Source organism: Penicillium lagena (genome assembly GCF_028827675.1).
Source record: "Penicillium lagena strain IBT 129212 chromosome Unknown utg000002l_segment0_segment0, whole genome shotgun sequence".
Lineage (NCBI taxonomy): Eukaryota > Fungi > Ascomycota > Eurotiomycetes > Eurotiales > Aspergillaceae > Penicillium > Penicillium lagena.
Genome location: NW_026623223.1, coordinates 4,617,867 through 4,631,949, shown reverse-complemented (window position 1 = coordinate 4,631,949; position 14,083 = coordinate 4,617,867). Strand labels below are relative to the sequence as shown.

Below are 14,083 nucleotides of genomic sequence, written 5' to 3'. Positions count from 1 at the left end.
CTGGCTGTCTTCATTGTCCCACCATCCGCTGTACCCGACTCAACAACGCCGAACTCTCTCTGCCCAACCTCCGCTTCCCAAACTGGTCCGGCCGTTTCGCACGCACCATAGCCTCGCGCTCCTTCTGCTTCGCCTCGCGCTCCCGTTCACGCTTCTCCGCAGCCATCCTCCGCTGCTCCGCAATCTCCATCTCTTTCGTAAACGCCGAGCGCTTTGGCCTGCGCTCTTTCTTTCTATCTTCTCTCTCGCGCGGCCGACGTGGCTCCGGGCGCACCTCCGGCTCTGGCTCCGGCGCCGGTTCGTTCAGCATGGCCATGCGCTCCGGGTGGATCTCTGGACTGGTCTCCTTGTCGTGCTGCTCATCTTCTCTCTCCTCCCTCTCGTAGACGGACTTTTTCGGCGCAGAGGCGCGTTCTTCGGCTTTGATCTTGGCATAGGCCTTTTTCACTTTGGCTTTTTGGATCAGGTCCGATTTGATTTTTTGGGCTGTGCAAACAAACACGCGAACTCGGTTAGTCCTGATGCTACATAATATATGAAATCGGAGGCAGTGACTGGGTGCTACTTACTTTTTCGTCGATAGGTGCCGTCGGGCAGATTTGCTGGGCCGACGCTGAAGCCCTTGCGTTTCTTGGCTGGGGGCTCAGCTGGCCGGTTGTCTGGTGCCGACTCGGCAGAGCGTTTGGAGGGCATGATGCCTGATTCCTGCCGATCTGGACTTGGCGTGTGAGATGTGGTGGGTGTTGATGGTGGCGGTGGTGAGAGGAAAAAGTTGTCCAAGCGCGGAAGCAGAGATAAGATACGCAAGGCACCATTTGAATCCAGTCTTTATGGGGGCTTGAATTGGCCCGTAACCATGACCCACTAGTTAACTATTTGACCTCAGCTTGGTGTAAATCCTCGTTCAGCAGGCTAGCTTTTAGTAGTTTATTAGTAGTATCGCTTTTTAACGCGTCCCTTACTTCGTTCAAGTGAGGTCTTCATAATAGGCACAACACCGCTTCTGGGCATTCCTTAAGACGGTCGCAATTAGTATGTCTCCAATTCTTTCTCTGTGGGATACATAGCTGATCTCTAGTCTTCTGATCATCCAACCCCAGATTTAGGAACGACATGCTCCTCCTAGTTCTAAATTGAGCCTGTGCCCTTTTCCTGATCATATTCAAGGCCACTTCACGCCGGAGGCAACCTTCTACGATGCCTAATCCTGCGAACCGCGAAACAGAACAGTGTCCTCCTCCACCCCCTCCACCCGAAAATCCAGGGTCAAGAGTCTCCCCTTACGTCTTGAAACTTCGGACTGCCCCTCCAAACTATTACTACCGAGCACCAAAAACTCCCGACTTTGTTGATCCATTCGAAGCGCCTACTGGTCCCTATTTCTTCTACGGCACATTGACCGACCCCTCCATGATTCGCGAGATCCTTGAGCTAGAAGATGAACCCGAACTTCGACCGGCACGCATCTCAGGCTATACATGCAAGCTCTGGGGCCAATATCCCGCCTTGTTAGATGCCTCAGACTCGACGGTTGAGGGTGCAGTTTATCACGTGCAGACAGTGAAAGATGGAGAGAGGTTGGCGACATATGAAACAAGCAACTACAGGCTGATCCTTGTCGCATTCGCTATACCGATAGTAAGGAGCCGGCCGAAGACGTGGGATATACATTCAAATTTAGAGGCGATCAGAAAGAGTTGACTGAAGGTGTTTTTGATCTTCGAGTTTGGTTGAAAAGAATGGGGAGACAGGCGGCAGTGACTAAACTAGATACTAGGAAAGATACCATTTGATGATATAGCTGCTATCGTCGGAGCTTTCTATCCTAGAATGAAATCGCTGTCATATGAAGACGATCTTGCCGTTCGTCGAGAGTAGTATATGCCAAGGTAACAAAGACGGCACAAATGGAAGGAATGTGGACAGAAGGCATCAATAACCAACGTGGTCGTGTGGAATCACCCTGCGGTAGTTCTGCAACCCGGAAAAATCGAGACGTGTTCATTGGTTGTCTCATTGATATCCCCAGGAAATAAAAAATTAACAATCGGATTTTGATTTTCTTGAGCAGTTACAGATAATTTCATGATAAATTTGTTCCATGGTTAAACTTGGTCTACAAGGACTATAAAACGGGCGCGCCTCGTTAACGAAGCTTTCAACCGAACCCCGGTTTCAATGTTCACAAAATCGATGATTCTACGACCCGACTTTAACTCCGGAGCAGGTTTTTCTGCTGACCACCAACGGTGCCCGAAAGCCTATAATATTCGGAATTGGCGCCCTTTTTCGGCGACATTAGTGTTCCGCATCGCTCTCGTCTACCAACAAACACCTGCGCGGGTGTCTATATAAGAAGCGGTTCAACCCTGTAAATCACAATTATTCAACAGAATAACCGTTTCTTCCTACCATATAATCGCTCAGTTCTTAAGACACCCAATATTTGATAATGTCTCGCGTCGAATTTCAGAGCAAAGGCATCTCGGTCGTCGGATGTCTTTTTCTTCCTGCCAGCTCTGCTGCTGACCGCAAGCACGCCGCCATCGTGATCGGTCATCCCATGGGCGGCGTCAAAGAGCAAACAGCCGCGCTTCATGCGAAAATTCTCCAAGACAATGGATTCGTTGCGCTGACTTTCGATGCCGCTTACCAAGGGGAAAGTGGAGGCGAACCTCGCGGTCTTGAAGACCCCTTCCAACGATCAGAGGATGTTCGGAACGCAGTGACTTTCCTTTCAACCATTCCCGAAGTTGATCCTGAACGTATTGGGGCCCTCGGTATTTGCGCCTCAGGCGGTTATGTTCCGTTTGCTGCCCAGACGGATGTTCGAATCAAGGCAGTCGCCACGATAAGCGCCGCCGACGTTGGTGGTCTCTTCCGCGAGGGAATGAAAGGAACCGCAATGCAGTTCGACAGTTCAGCACTGAATCAGACTCTACGGGAATGTGGCCAAGCGAGAATCAAGGAGGCGAAAGGAGAACCAGCTCCTATGCGTCCTCTTCTTCCTAATAGTCCCGACGGTGTCCCTGACACCACTCCGGTCCTTTTCAGAGAAGGTAGCCATTATTACCGTACACCAAGGGCTCAACATCCACGGTCAACCAATCAGCTTCCAGTTCGAAGCATGGACTTGATCGTCAATTATTCGTCCTATGCGTTCATGGATTTGATTTCTCCGAGACCGGTGTTGATGATTGCGGGAACAGAAGCGGACACTTTTTATTTTAGCGAAGAGGCTATTGCTCGCGCAAAAGAACCAAAGGAGCTCTTCAGGGTCGAGGGGAAAACTCATATCCAGTTGTATGATGATGTGGATGGACACAGGGAAAAGCTTATTGACTTCTTTGTTAATTATTTGACTAAATAGGTACTACGAGGTGAGGCAGGGCTTTGATTCAATAGTTTCATGTTTTTATAGGATTTAGAGTAGGAATACCATCCTTGAGTTGGAAAATGAACCCGAACTTCGACCGGCACGTATCTCACCTGCACTTACAAGTTCTGGGGCCAATGTCCTGCCTTGTTAGATGGCTTAGACTCGAATGGAAGGAATGGGTGACGACTGCTGCCTGCAGCAAATGAAAAGACGAGATTTGGGGTTTTGGAGCTAGAATTTCCTGCAGCTAGTCGCATAAGCAAACATTCTTTGGGCAGCAAAATGACTTAAGTTGGTCGCCCAAAATGCCGCCGAGCCTCAACAAATTCACGTGAACCTCGTATATTTATCTACTCCCTATATAAGACATGCAACCTGTTTATTCTGACTGCAATTCACAAGGACAGACGTTCACATCTAAAAATGGCATCTCTTTCGTCTGATGATAATCTTGATCAAGAGGCCATCGCTCGACTTCAGCGAGACTTCCTTTCTGCAATTACATCTGTGGTCAGGAAGCCCAGAATACTAAAGAAAAACATCAGAAGGCTTGAAACATACCTGAGCAATCCATTTCTCGATATCAACTTCCAAGTAGACGGCATCTCGCCTTTAGCAATGGCCACATCGGAATGGCGGGTGCTTGAAAGGCTCTTGCAACCTGAGAAAGTTGACCTGAATTTTCGTATCTGCGACGGGCGGACGAGTATTTTCTTCGCAATTAAGACACCCCGAACTGATTCTCTTAAACTTCTCCTTAACAAAGGAGTCGCCATTGACCTGAGGGATAATCGAGGTCGCACCCCATTATCCGTGGCTGCAGAGCTTGGACGACTCGAGCATGTGAAACTTCTCATTCAATCCAATGCAAACATAAATCTAGCAGACGGAAATGCGTGGGCACCAATTGCATGGGCAATTTCAACACAGCATAATGAGGTGGTGAGTTATTTGTTGTCACAAAGTGACATCGATCTCCGCACTCAAGATGTCGATGGTCGAACGCTACTAGCGATCGCTGCGCAGACCGAAAATATCGAAAGTCTAAGACTTCTAATTCGTGTCAACATCGCTGCCAGCCCAACGGACAGGATTGAATGCAACCCTTTGATATGGGCTATCCTTCAAACAGATATCATCACTATCTGTCTATTACTTAGAGCTGATTGGAGCCTTGTTCATCGCAAAGTGAAAGGGAGAACTCCACTGTCGATAGCAACAGAAATTGGGAATGCTGAGATGACAAGAGTTCTCATTGAATCAGGATCCAATGTAAATGCAGTAGATGAGTCTGCATGGCCTTGTCTAAGAGAATATTCATTCGACAGCTATATGCCTCCCAATAACTTCCTCCAAGAGGTTGATTGCTTCGTTATCGGTGCCAAATCGAGCGCAAGAGCTCGACAGCCCCTATTGCTGGCTATTGAATTTAAACGTTGGGAAGTATTGGAAATACTTCTTGAGGCAAAGGCAGACATCAATTCAAGAGATGCGAGAGGGTGGACAGCACTTACCTGGGCAGTTGATCTAAAACGGCAAAAGGCAGTCGAGCTCATAGTCTCAAATCCCGGGCTTGACTTGAACTGCCGTGATATAAACGGCCAAACACCGTTTGCACTTGCCGCTCGTGGGGGCACTGTACGCATCTTGGAAGATATCGTCAAATTGAATCCCGACGTGAACTCAGAAGATGCGAAACAACAGACGCCGCTAGCATTGGCTGTCGCAGATAATCGGGAATTAACCGTCAATTTTATGCTCACCATACCAGAGATTTGTGTTGATCATCAGGACACACAAGGTCGAACGCCTTTCTCTTTGGCGGCAGAATTGGAGTTGTTACCAATAATGCAGGCGCTCCTCTGGAAGAAAGCAGATCCGCACAAACTTGACAGCCAAGGCCATACAAGCTTTTGGTGGTTTCTCAAAGCAAGGAGTGAGAGACTTAGCTCACCACGGTCGTCAGATCTTGAAGATTGGGATTCTCAGAGTCTTCAAGCTCTAGTCTGTGCCCTGCCCATGCCCAACAAGCCAGACCCCTCAGGTCGTAATTGGCTGTCTTGGGCCGCTTCGTACGGCGATGAAGAGATTGTGAGATCATTCTTGCTGTGTACCGAAAAAGTGAACATCAATATTCGAGACGACACCCAGGAGACCTTTTCCAAGACTCCGTTGATATGGGCATTGGAAGGGGAACACAGCGCTGTGATAAAGCTGCTTCTAGACAGCGACGATCTTTCATTACATTTATTGGTTGAAGGGCTGAAGTATTTCAAGAAGGAAGACCCCTTAAGGCCAATAAGAATACTCTTGCAAGCAGGCTACAATCTCAACCAGACGGACTCTAACGGAAGGACTCCTCTGCATATTGCCTGTCGCATGGGTGACGAAGAAATGGTTTCCACTCTTATCAATGCCAACGCAAATCTCAGCTGCAAAGATCACACTGGAAATATCCCTTTACAATACGCGTTGAAAGCGAAAAGCAAAAACGTCGTGAATCTTCTTCTAAGTGCTTCATTGGCGGACCTCAAACCTGTCAGCTCCGAAGAGTGGTTCAGCCTTGGACAGAAACGGCCTACTTGGATTCAGATTACCAAGAAGATACAAAATGAGGGGTTTGGCCTGGAATTGGTTAATGATGTTGAATGTGTCTGGCTACCCTGTGCAAGAGAGTCTAGACTTTGGTGAGTAATTTTCAGGTGAACAGGTAATGGGTAGGCTGACTGCTTTGACAAGTCTTTGTGGAAAAGAATCAGTTTGGCCACAGTTGCCTAGACTTTTTGGAATCCATGATCTCATAATGCAACAAGACGGATATTTTAAACATGCTCACATGGAACTTGGTCATCGACTTGTTACATACATATCGATAGAGTTCCCGGAAGAGCAAGAGAAAGGGTACCAATATCCGTGGGGCGTTGCTTGGGCCAGCCGTCACACAACGGAGGGTCTTGCTCATGCGTTCATCAGCACGCTTCCAAACGGTTGGATGCCAGAGGACCCTGCTGATTTTGTCAGACAGTTCCTCGTAACTGTACAACAGAAATGGAAAAGTGTATGCTTTGATGCGAGCCAAAAAGTTGAGGAATTGGTGAGAGAACTGACTTATTCTAAACAAAAGCAAACTATAGAGCTAAACTGTTTAATGAACTACAGCGAGGCGAACAGGTTAAGAAGAAAGGACGAAGCCTTGACCTTATCGATCAGCTTGCCAAAAATTCTCAATCACGCGCAGGCCTTCAGAAATACTTGCAGTCACATCTTGAACGGGTTAGAGAAATGCTTATGCTCAACACTTCACTTGATTTGAACCAGAAATCACAGATCAGAGCAGATATAGACTCAATCGAAAAGGACCTGACCGCGAGACTTAACCATTTGGAGCAGGCTGTACGCGAACTGTTACAGATTGTATGTACGCAACAAAAGGTTTAGCCTTCAGGCACTAATATGAACTCTGATAGGAACTTGCTTGGGTTTCCACGAATGAGTCTGCGAGTTTCAAGCGCCTCAGTTGGATCACTGTGAGTACGATGACACGTTCACTACGAATTTGCTAACATAAAAGTCGCTTCTCTAGTTCATTTTTTTGCCCCTGATGTTTGTATCTGTGAGTTATCAAAAAATACTCAGGGATATTATATCGCTTAATAAAGTTGACTAATATAAGAATCAGAGCCTGTTTGGCATGAATGTGAACTTGCTTCAAAACAATCCCGATTGGAAGTGGTACCTGTTGTTCGGTGGGTTGTCACTACTTTTTACCGGGGCGATGTGGATAGCTTCAAAATTATTTGTTGTGAGAATTTTTGCATTCAACTCCTGGTTCAAAAGGCTGATTTGGTTTTACAGAATGGTACGATCCACATTCCGCTAAAGCAGCTTTCACACGTCGACAAAACAACGTCCATGGGCCACTCAAACATCTGCTAAAACGGAAGGTTAATCTTGCTCGCAACGGCGAGATTAAATTAACTAATCAAGCAAATTACGATAATGCTACTATAAGCCAAAGAAGCGAATCCTTCACACTAGATAAACTGCGGGGGCCAGAATCATAGTATATATGTACACCGTACCCTATCAGATCAGTTGAGCTTAGGTCTATCTCTGAGCTAGACTCATCAGAGACGTCCACATCAGGCCGGAAGGACTATCCACCTCTAATGGTAGACCATCGGGACGGGAGGATGAACGGGGCAGGCTCATCCTGTGGATGAGAAAAAAGAACGGCCCGAGCGGGCCTTGACGGAAAGGAATCAAGACGTAGGAGCCTAGCAAGGACGGGCAACGTTGGAATGGTAGGGACAGCCAAAATCCGACCGAGCGGCGGAGGAGACAAAAGTTTGGTTTTAACTATTTACATTGAATGTAACGTTTTACGTACAGAATACATTTAAGATCACTTCAAAGACGTATGGGATGGATTTCAGTTTTAAAGCTGAATAATAAATTGCCCTTAGCTAAAGTGGGACTGCTGAGATAGCAACCATAACTGCATCTCGCCTTCCACGGGATCAGCTTGATTCGCCAAGCTCGACATTTATTTCATCAGCTGGTTCATGGCGGGGATATCTTCTCACAGTTTCACTCCTGTTAAGACAACGTTGATCTGATTCCCGGCTCTGACGACGGCCACTATATTCCCCTCTTCTCAAACGGATGAGCAGTGGTCGAAGAGTCGCCACTGATGAAGCAGTAAGAGCTATTCCAACCTCAAAGTGGGAAGTAATTATAAGACCCGTATTGAAAAAGAGATTTTTAGGGTCAATGAGATAATGAATAAAAGCAAATCTTGTCAGGGTAGCAACGCTGGCACTGTTGCCTGGGAGTTAGTTTGCGAAAATCATCTCCTGAAGGGCAGCTTGTTGCAACACATACCAGGAGCCGAGCGCTAGGATAATCCCCACATAAATTTTTGTACGAAATCCAACATTAAGGTGATGAACAATGAAGATAGGCAAGATGACGACTGTCCAATCGGATGCGCTAATAATGGCCGAGTGAGCGTAGGTAGCCTTTACTGTCCCACTTCTGTCGCAGTTTCCATGGGGGCGCCAAAAGGCGGACACAGGATCACACTGGAACAGAGCGAAGAACAGCAAAAATACACTATAGATGAAAAGTATAGCGAGAGCGATATATAGAGGCAAGGTATGTTTGCGTTCGATGGTGAAGCGGAGGAGAAACAGGCTGATGGATAACTTGATCAAACATGTTGCTATAATGTAGGCCACCTCATATATAAAGAGGAGCTGAGAGAATATCTCAGAGAGGTTCAAGGGTGTTGAGGTAACCCAGGGGTACTTGCCTTCAAGCCCAGAACGAGCGTTGGTTCAGAGATAGTCGTCCACCTGTGCCCGAAACTACCAGTTCCAACTCCGGCAAGGACACAGGCAGAGGCTAGTACAAAAAGTATCTTCATCCCGCATTATTAGGTTATGGGCTGAGCAATAGGGGATCTTCAGCTGAAGACATACCAATGAGGCTACTGATAGGGCATCATCCGCGCCAAAGCCCCCGGTTAGTCTGATCCGCACATAGCATCGGAGAGCAACTGTGATTACTGTAAAAACAAGCAAGCATATGATAACCGCAACAAGCTGGGAGCCTTTACTACTCATAACAGCTGTTGAGGTAAACTGAGCTCATACTTTTGCAACGGAGAACTTCGGCAAGGTCACGTCACAGTCACGTGATGTTAATAATATCCCAAAATGGAAGACCAAAAGAGTGTTGTATTGTAAACTAGCCAGTGTTAGCTAATGTGACTAACGCCCTTCTATAACATAATCTTAGGTAGCAATATATTGCATTGTGAGGCAGACCTGTTCTCAAACTTGGATACTCCCTTATAGTTCAATCCAATAAGTGCGGCCATCGGCCTCGTAGATACCCGGTCTACTCTAAACGCTCCTTCCTTACGCGAAATGGATAGTGAGACATGCTTGAGCGTCTGGGTAGGTGCATCCTCGTCGTCGCTGTACAATACGTAGTCTAGGCCCTCTCGAGGATCACAGGCATAGCAACGCAGGAAGAGATCTACACCTTCTGGCACGTGTTCTTTGATTCGCTCCAAGCACTGTATATAAGAAGGTTACAATGGACAGTTAGACTTATTTGTTCATGCCCTGTAGCAAACTGAAGTTAAATTGACAAGTTTTCACTTTTGAACTGGGCGACTTAGATCAGAGTGTAAACCGCTAGCTCCGCAGAGAGATGCTTCTACTTGAGCTCCGATTTTTCAGATCGAATTGTTGTTTCTCGCTTTTGTTATTATTTCCATGATGTTCTCGCTGCATACTGTTAATAAATCCAACCACTAACTATGCCAATTTAGTATTCATCGTGACGGCGGAAGTTGTTCATTCCGTTTCCCACTTCCTGCCGACCAATCGGAGTCATATCCAGCAGGTGATACGTGGACAGGATGATCTCCACGCCTCGAGATGAGGTGTCGTAGGTGTGAAATACCTCGTCGCCTTCCCGTAAGAACGAACAGAGTCCAAAATAGCCGTTCCCAGGTTTCCAGGTGATAGTCTCTCCCTGCGCCTCGGCCTCAGCCCACGTTTGGTGCGTTTTCGCAGAACTATAAAAAGGAAACTTCCAGCCCATCCGATCCTTGTACTCAGTGATTTCAGACAAGGGGGCGAGAGCCACGGCGGCGAAAGAAGTGTCCCTGCTCCACAGATGTCGGAGGTCGGGGATATGGTCCATGCAGAATGAGCACCCCACGCAGCCCTGCCTCTCTTGGGGTCCCAACATGAAATGATAGAGGATTAGCTGTTTGCGTCCATCGAAGAGATCCAGCAGGTTCTTCACTCCATCAGGCGTATCAAATTGGAACCGATCTGGGGCATGGATGCGCACCATAGGCAGCTCACGGCGAGATACGGCGAGCTCCTGCAGCAGCTGAGTCGCCGCTTTCTCCTGCTGGAGGAGGCGGGCGCGAGCATCCTGATACTGATCAGGCCTGACGACTTGTTTCTAGAAGTCGTGAGTGACATCCACTACGTAGTTTCGAGGGCAGCAGACCTGGTTGTCCATTGTTGCAGATCGTGATACGAAGAAAGAGCGTCTTCCATCCTAGAAGGCGAACTAAGTCACCAGTGGGTGGCGGGGGCACGAATTCAGACTAGTGCAGATATGGCAGTACCGTTGCCTGAGGCTGCGCTTGGAGGTTATTGGTTCAGCAAGCAGGGAGCCGAAAACGGCAGCATGAATTACTGGCGATCGTACGTGATAATAATTACAGATCGGCTGTTGTAGTATAGACACCTAACCTAACCTATAAATACATGCTCTGTCCTCGGTATACTATGCTGTGCCCTACCGCTCTCACCGCATAGATCGAGTCATTTGAAACGGACCCACCCGATGACATGATGCGGATGACTTCAACGGCGGTGTTGCACTCCGGAACTTTCCTCTGCCATCTCTCTTCCATATATAATAATTTCGGAGTCGTCCCTGTCGTCCCCTGTCGTCAACTAGTGCCGCTCCCATCAACTGCATTCACTGCGTCACTCCCGTCCGTCCTACACCGCATCCCACTCTCGCTCCCCACCGCCGATAACGCTGCTCGAGGCAAAAGGTGCTCGCCACGTCCACCTCCTGCAATGTCCGCCGAGAATCCATCGATCTAGCTCGCCATCATGCCGCTTTTTACTGATCCGGATCGCCGACAGGAGAGCCGATGGTCCGGGGATCACGACCTTGAATCACCTGCCCCAGGGTCTCCTCTGACCCCGGCAGGCAGGTTCAGCCACGGCCAGAGAGAGAGCCCGGTGGTAGCAGAAACAGCGGCGGCACCGATCCAGCCGACGACATTGAATCCGCTCAAGCTGTGGACAAATGAACGCGAGGAACTCATTCATCGAATTAAGGAGTCGTCGCCTTGGAGGCTGCAGCGTGGGGTATGTTGGGCGCTCAACGCCATTTGACGCAAAACTGACAGACAGAACAGTCACCAGAGGTCTCACACAACAGTGGGATGCCGCATAATTCGACCGAGTTAAAGACTGTGGAGGAGCAAGCGCCTGAATGGCAACACCCAAAGGTATCAGAGGAACTGGAATCCCCGGCCGACATCCAGAGACCCCGCTCTGCGTTGCATTCGGGCGACTTCAGCGAAGGCGCCACACCAGATCCTCCACAGTCCCCTCAGGCTCTCTTCGCTGAGCGAAGAAAAGCATCTCCTTTCCCTCTCCTCGGCACCTCCCCGACTACTCCATGGTTTGGCCCGCCGGCTTTTCCGACACCGTTGCGCAGGCCAAATGCGCTTGGTGATTGCCACGAAGGGAGAGTAGCAGTGGAAACTCGCTCCAGAGCACCATCTATGGGATCGTTCTCGTCAAGTTACGTTCTCAAAACTCCGACGAGTCCTCTGGTCCACCAGGCCAACAACACCGACCTGGACTTCTCCCCACAGGTTGATGTCGTGGAAGTTCCTGGGCCTTCTGATAGGACGAATCGCCGCCGAACGCTGCCCCCGGAGACCTTTCGACATCTGGAATCGTCGCCTCCGGCTTCACGGGTCGTCAATCCTCGCGGCCCCTGTCCGCCCGGAAGACGGGAAGATCTCTTCCCTCTCCAGCCTAGTTCTCCTCGTCGGTCATTGACTTCGGCATACAGTCTTCAACTTGCATCACCGGGGCAGAACCCCATCTCGCGTGCGAGAAGGCCATCTCTCACCTCGGATATCTCCGCCAAACCCCATGCCCCGCTGGTGGGGTCATATGAGGAATCGATTCTTCGGGGGCGCATGTCAATGAACCCTTCCAAACCGCTGGATTTCACAGCCCAAATTGGCGTGCTGGGCAAAGGCAAATGCAAAGCCCATTTGAAGTGTCCGCCGCATGTGACTGTGCCTTTCCCCGCCGTTTTCTATAGCTATCCGACCTCGGGAAGCGGGCGCTCTATCTCGGACGACAACCCAAGTCCGTACGTTGGGCAGATCGATCTAGAGAACTCTCTACCCAGAGATGAGTTGAATACAACCCGGCGTCGTAAACGACGCGCCAGTCCAGCCACAGTTCGCAAAGACCATGCCGCAGAAGACGTGAGCACTCGAATCCTCAATGCAGACACGATCCGTCGTCGGGGAAAGAAGAGCCGCCGCGCGGAGTCGCCCAAGCGTCCTCCGGGAGGGTGCTACCGGATCCCGCAGCAGGGCCAACTGCAGATCATGATCAAGAACCCGCACAAGACCGCCGTCAAATTGTTCCTCGTCCCATACGATCTGAGCGACATGGAGCCCGGAACCAAGACATTCATCCGGCAGCGAAGCTACTCGGCGGGGCCGATCCTTGATATGCCGCTGAATGCCCGAAAGAACTTCGGCACTGACCGTCCAGAAGCATCATTGAATATCTCCGAAGACCCGAAGGATAAACCTGTCCTGCGATATCTCGTCCATCTGAACGTCTGCTGCCCCGCGCGCGGTCGCTTCTTCCTCCATTCGAGCATTCGTGTGGTCTTCGCAAACCGAGTCCCCGACGGCAAGGAGAGCCTGCGCAATGAGATTCAACTGCCGGAACCCCGCTATAGTCCATACAAACCTTCTCGAGACTCTACGCTCCTTGGGTCCGTCGGTGCTCGTACGGCGATTGAAAATGCCTCCCGCAGACGGAGTGCCGGCCATGGAACAATCCCACCCCTTCTTCGTCCGCATGTCTCCTCGCCAAGTGATCCCCCGCCGCAGTGGGATGTACCGGGTTCCGCGCACTTCGCGCAGAACAATCCCAAGTCCTCCGATGGTAATATGTATAGCAAACTCAATAAAGGGGATGTCGGGTACGGAGGCTATCCCTTCCCAGCGTTGGGCGAAGGTTCTGAAATCCCTGAGAGTTTACTTGCCAAACGGCTTCGAGGCTTAGATGTGCACAAGCACGATCTGGAGCGTCAGGGCCAGGGCACGAAGCCGAGTACATCTACTCGGTAATCTCATCCACTCTACTCTCCACTCTTCATCCAGCCCGATTTTTCTACAAGCAATCGGCAAACCCCTTCGCAGACCTTTCATATTCTTTATATTTCCACCTACTCACATCCGTCCTGGTCTTGGGTATGACTCCACACTTCTCTCATCTCCACACAGTCTACTGTGTCCACGATGTAAAGACAGAAATGGTGCCAATCTCACATCATCGTGCCCCCTACTAACCCCCAAACCTCAACGACACTGCAGCGCAGGTGTCTTCATTCCGATGCGGGTACATCACCTCCCACACGCACACACACACGCGACTCCATGAATCAGACCACGCCAGGCGCTCCGGTCACCGACCTATAACGTTAATTATATCAAACTCGCTTAATCAGCATTTACGGAACGGCGTCATCATTGAATCCTCAAGTTTCTCCTCCCTGTGGTGTGGGGTTTTGTCGTAAGTGATTGTGGATATAACTGTACAGAAAAACAAACTGCATCGTCAATCAATCCACATACAATGAATGATACTGTAGTAAGAACTGTAGGACAGTACGTAGCTTCACTCAGGACTAGGAGTAGTAACCCCAAACCAACTCGACGCAAAGATGACCCTGTATTCTGGCGATATATATCTACAGAAAACGCTAGACACAGCAGCCCCAACAGCAAAGATTTTCAAGTCTGACAGACACAGGAAAATAGTAAAACACAGGGGGAGGAATAGATCCAGGAGAGCAGGAAAGAGGGGGAAAAAGGGCGAAGGGACA

At 49.3% G+C, this 14,083-nt stretch overlaps 6 protein-coding genes across 6 annotated transcripts; 4 read left to right on the top strand and 2 right to left on the bottom strand.

The window, feature by feature from the left end:
• Positions 1 to 10: 10 nt before the first annotated feature.
• N7510_004700 (uncharacterized protein) lies at positions 11 to 693 on the bottom strand (the record flags this gene model as incomplete). The annotated part of the gene is made up of 2 exons (XM_056976626.1): positions 11 to 486; positions 570 to 693. 2 exons carry the CDS (start codon positions 691 to 693, stop codon positions 11 to 13), a joined length of 600 nt encoding a protein of 199 aa, XP_056836582.1.
• A 504-nt stretch (positions 694 to 1,197) lies between these two features.
• On the top strand, positions 1,198 to 1,701 carry N7510_004699 (gamma-glutamylcyclotransferase family protein; the record flags this gene model as incomplete). The annotated part of the gene is made up of 1 exon (XM_056976625.1): positions 1,198 to 1,701. The coding sequence occupies one exon, from the start codon at positions 1,198 to 1,200 to the stop codon at positions 1,699 to 1,701; it is 504 nt and encodes a 167-aa protein (XP_056836581.1).
• Positions 1,702 to 2,452: 751 nt separating this feature from the next.
• On the top strand, positions 2,453 to 3,370 carry N7510_004698 (alpha/beta hydrolase; the record flags this gene model as incomplete). Its single annotated transcript, XM_056976624.1, has 1 exon — positions 2,453 to 3,370. The coding sequence occupies one exon, from the start codon at positions 2,453 to 2,455 to the stop codon at positions 3,368 to 3,370; it is 918 nt and encodes a 305-aa protein (XP_056836580.1).
• Positions 3,371 to 3,802: 432 nt separating this feature from the next.
• Positions 3,803 to 6,962, top strand: N7510_004697 (ankyrin repeat domain-containing protein; the record flags this gene model as incomplete). The annotated part of the gene is made up of 5 exons (XM_056976623.1): positions 3,803 to 6,066; positions 6,119 to 6,473; positions 6,539 to 6,793; positions 6,847 to 6,906; positions 6,951 to 6,962. The coding sequence occupies 5 exons, from the start codon at positions 3,803 to 3,805 to the stop codon at positions 6,960 to 6,962; spliced, it is 2,946 nt and encodes a 981-aa protein (XP_056836579.1).
• Positions 6,963 to 9,718: 2,756 nt separating this feature from the next.
• On the bottom strand, positions 9,719 to 10,429 carry N7510_004696 (DUF899 domain-containing protein; the record flags this gene model as incomplete). The annotated part of the gene is made up of 2 exons (XM_056976622.1): positions 9,719 to 10,369; positions 10,418 to 10,429. 2 exons carry the CDS (start codon positions 10,427 to 10,429, stop codon positions 9,719 to 9,721), a joined length of 663 nt encoding a protein of 220 aa, XP_056836578.1.
• A 608-nt stretch (positions 10,430 to 11,037) lies between these two features.
• N7510_004695 (uncharacterized protein) lies at positions 11,038 to 13,325 on the top strand (the record flags this gene model as incomplete). Its single annotated transcript, XM_056976621.1, has 2 exons — positions 11,038 to 11,298; positions 11,349 to 13,325. 2 exons carry the CDS (start codon positions 11,038 to 11,040, stop codon positions 13,323 to 13,325), a joined length of 2,238 nt encoding a protein of 745 aa, XP_056836577.1.
• Between the last annotated feature and the right edge of the window lie 758 nt (positions 13,326 to 14,083).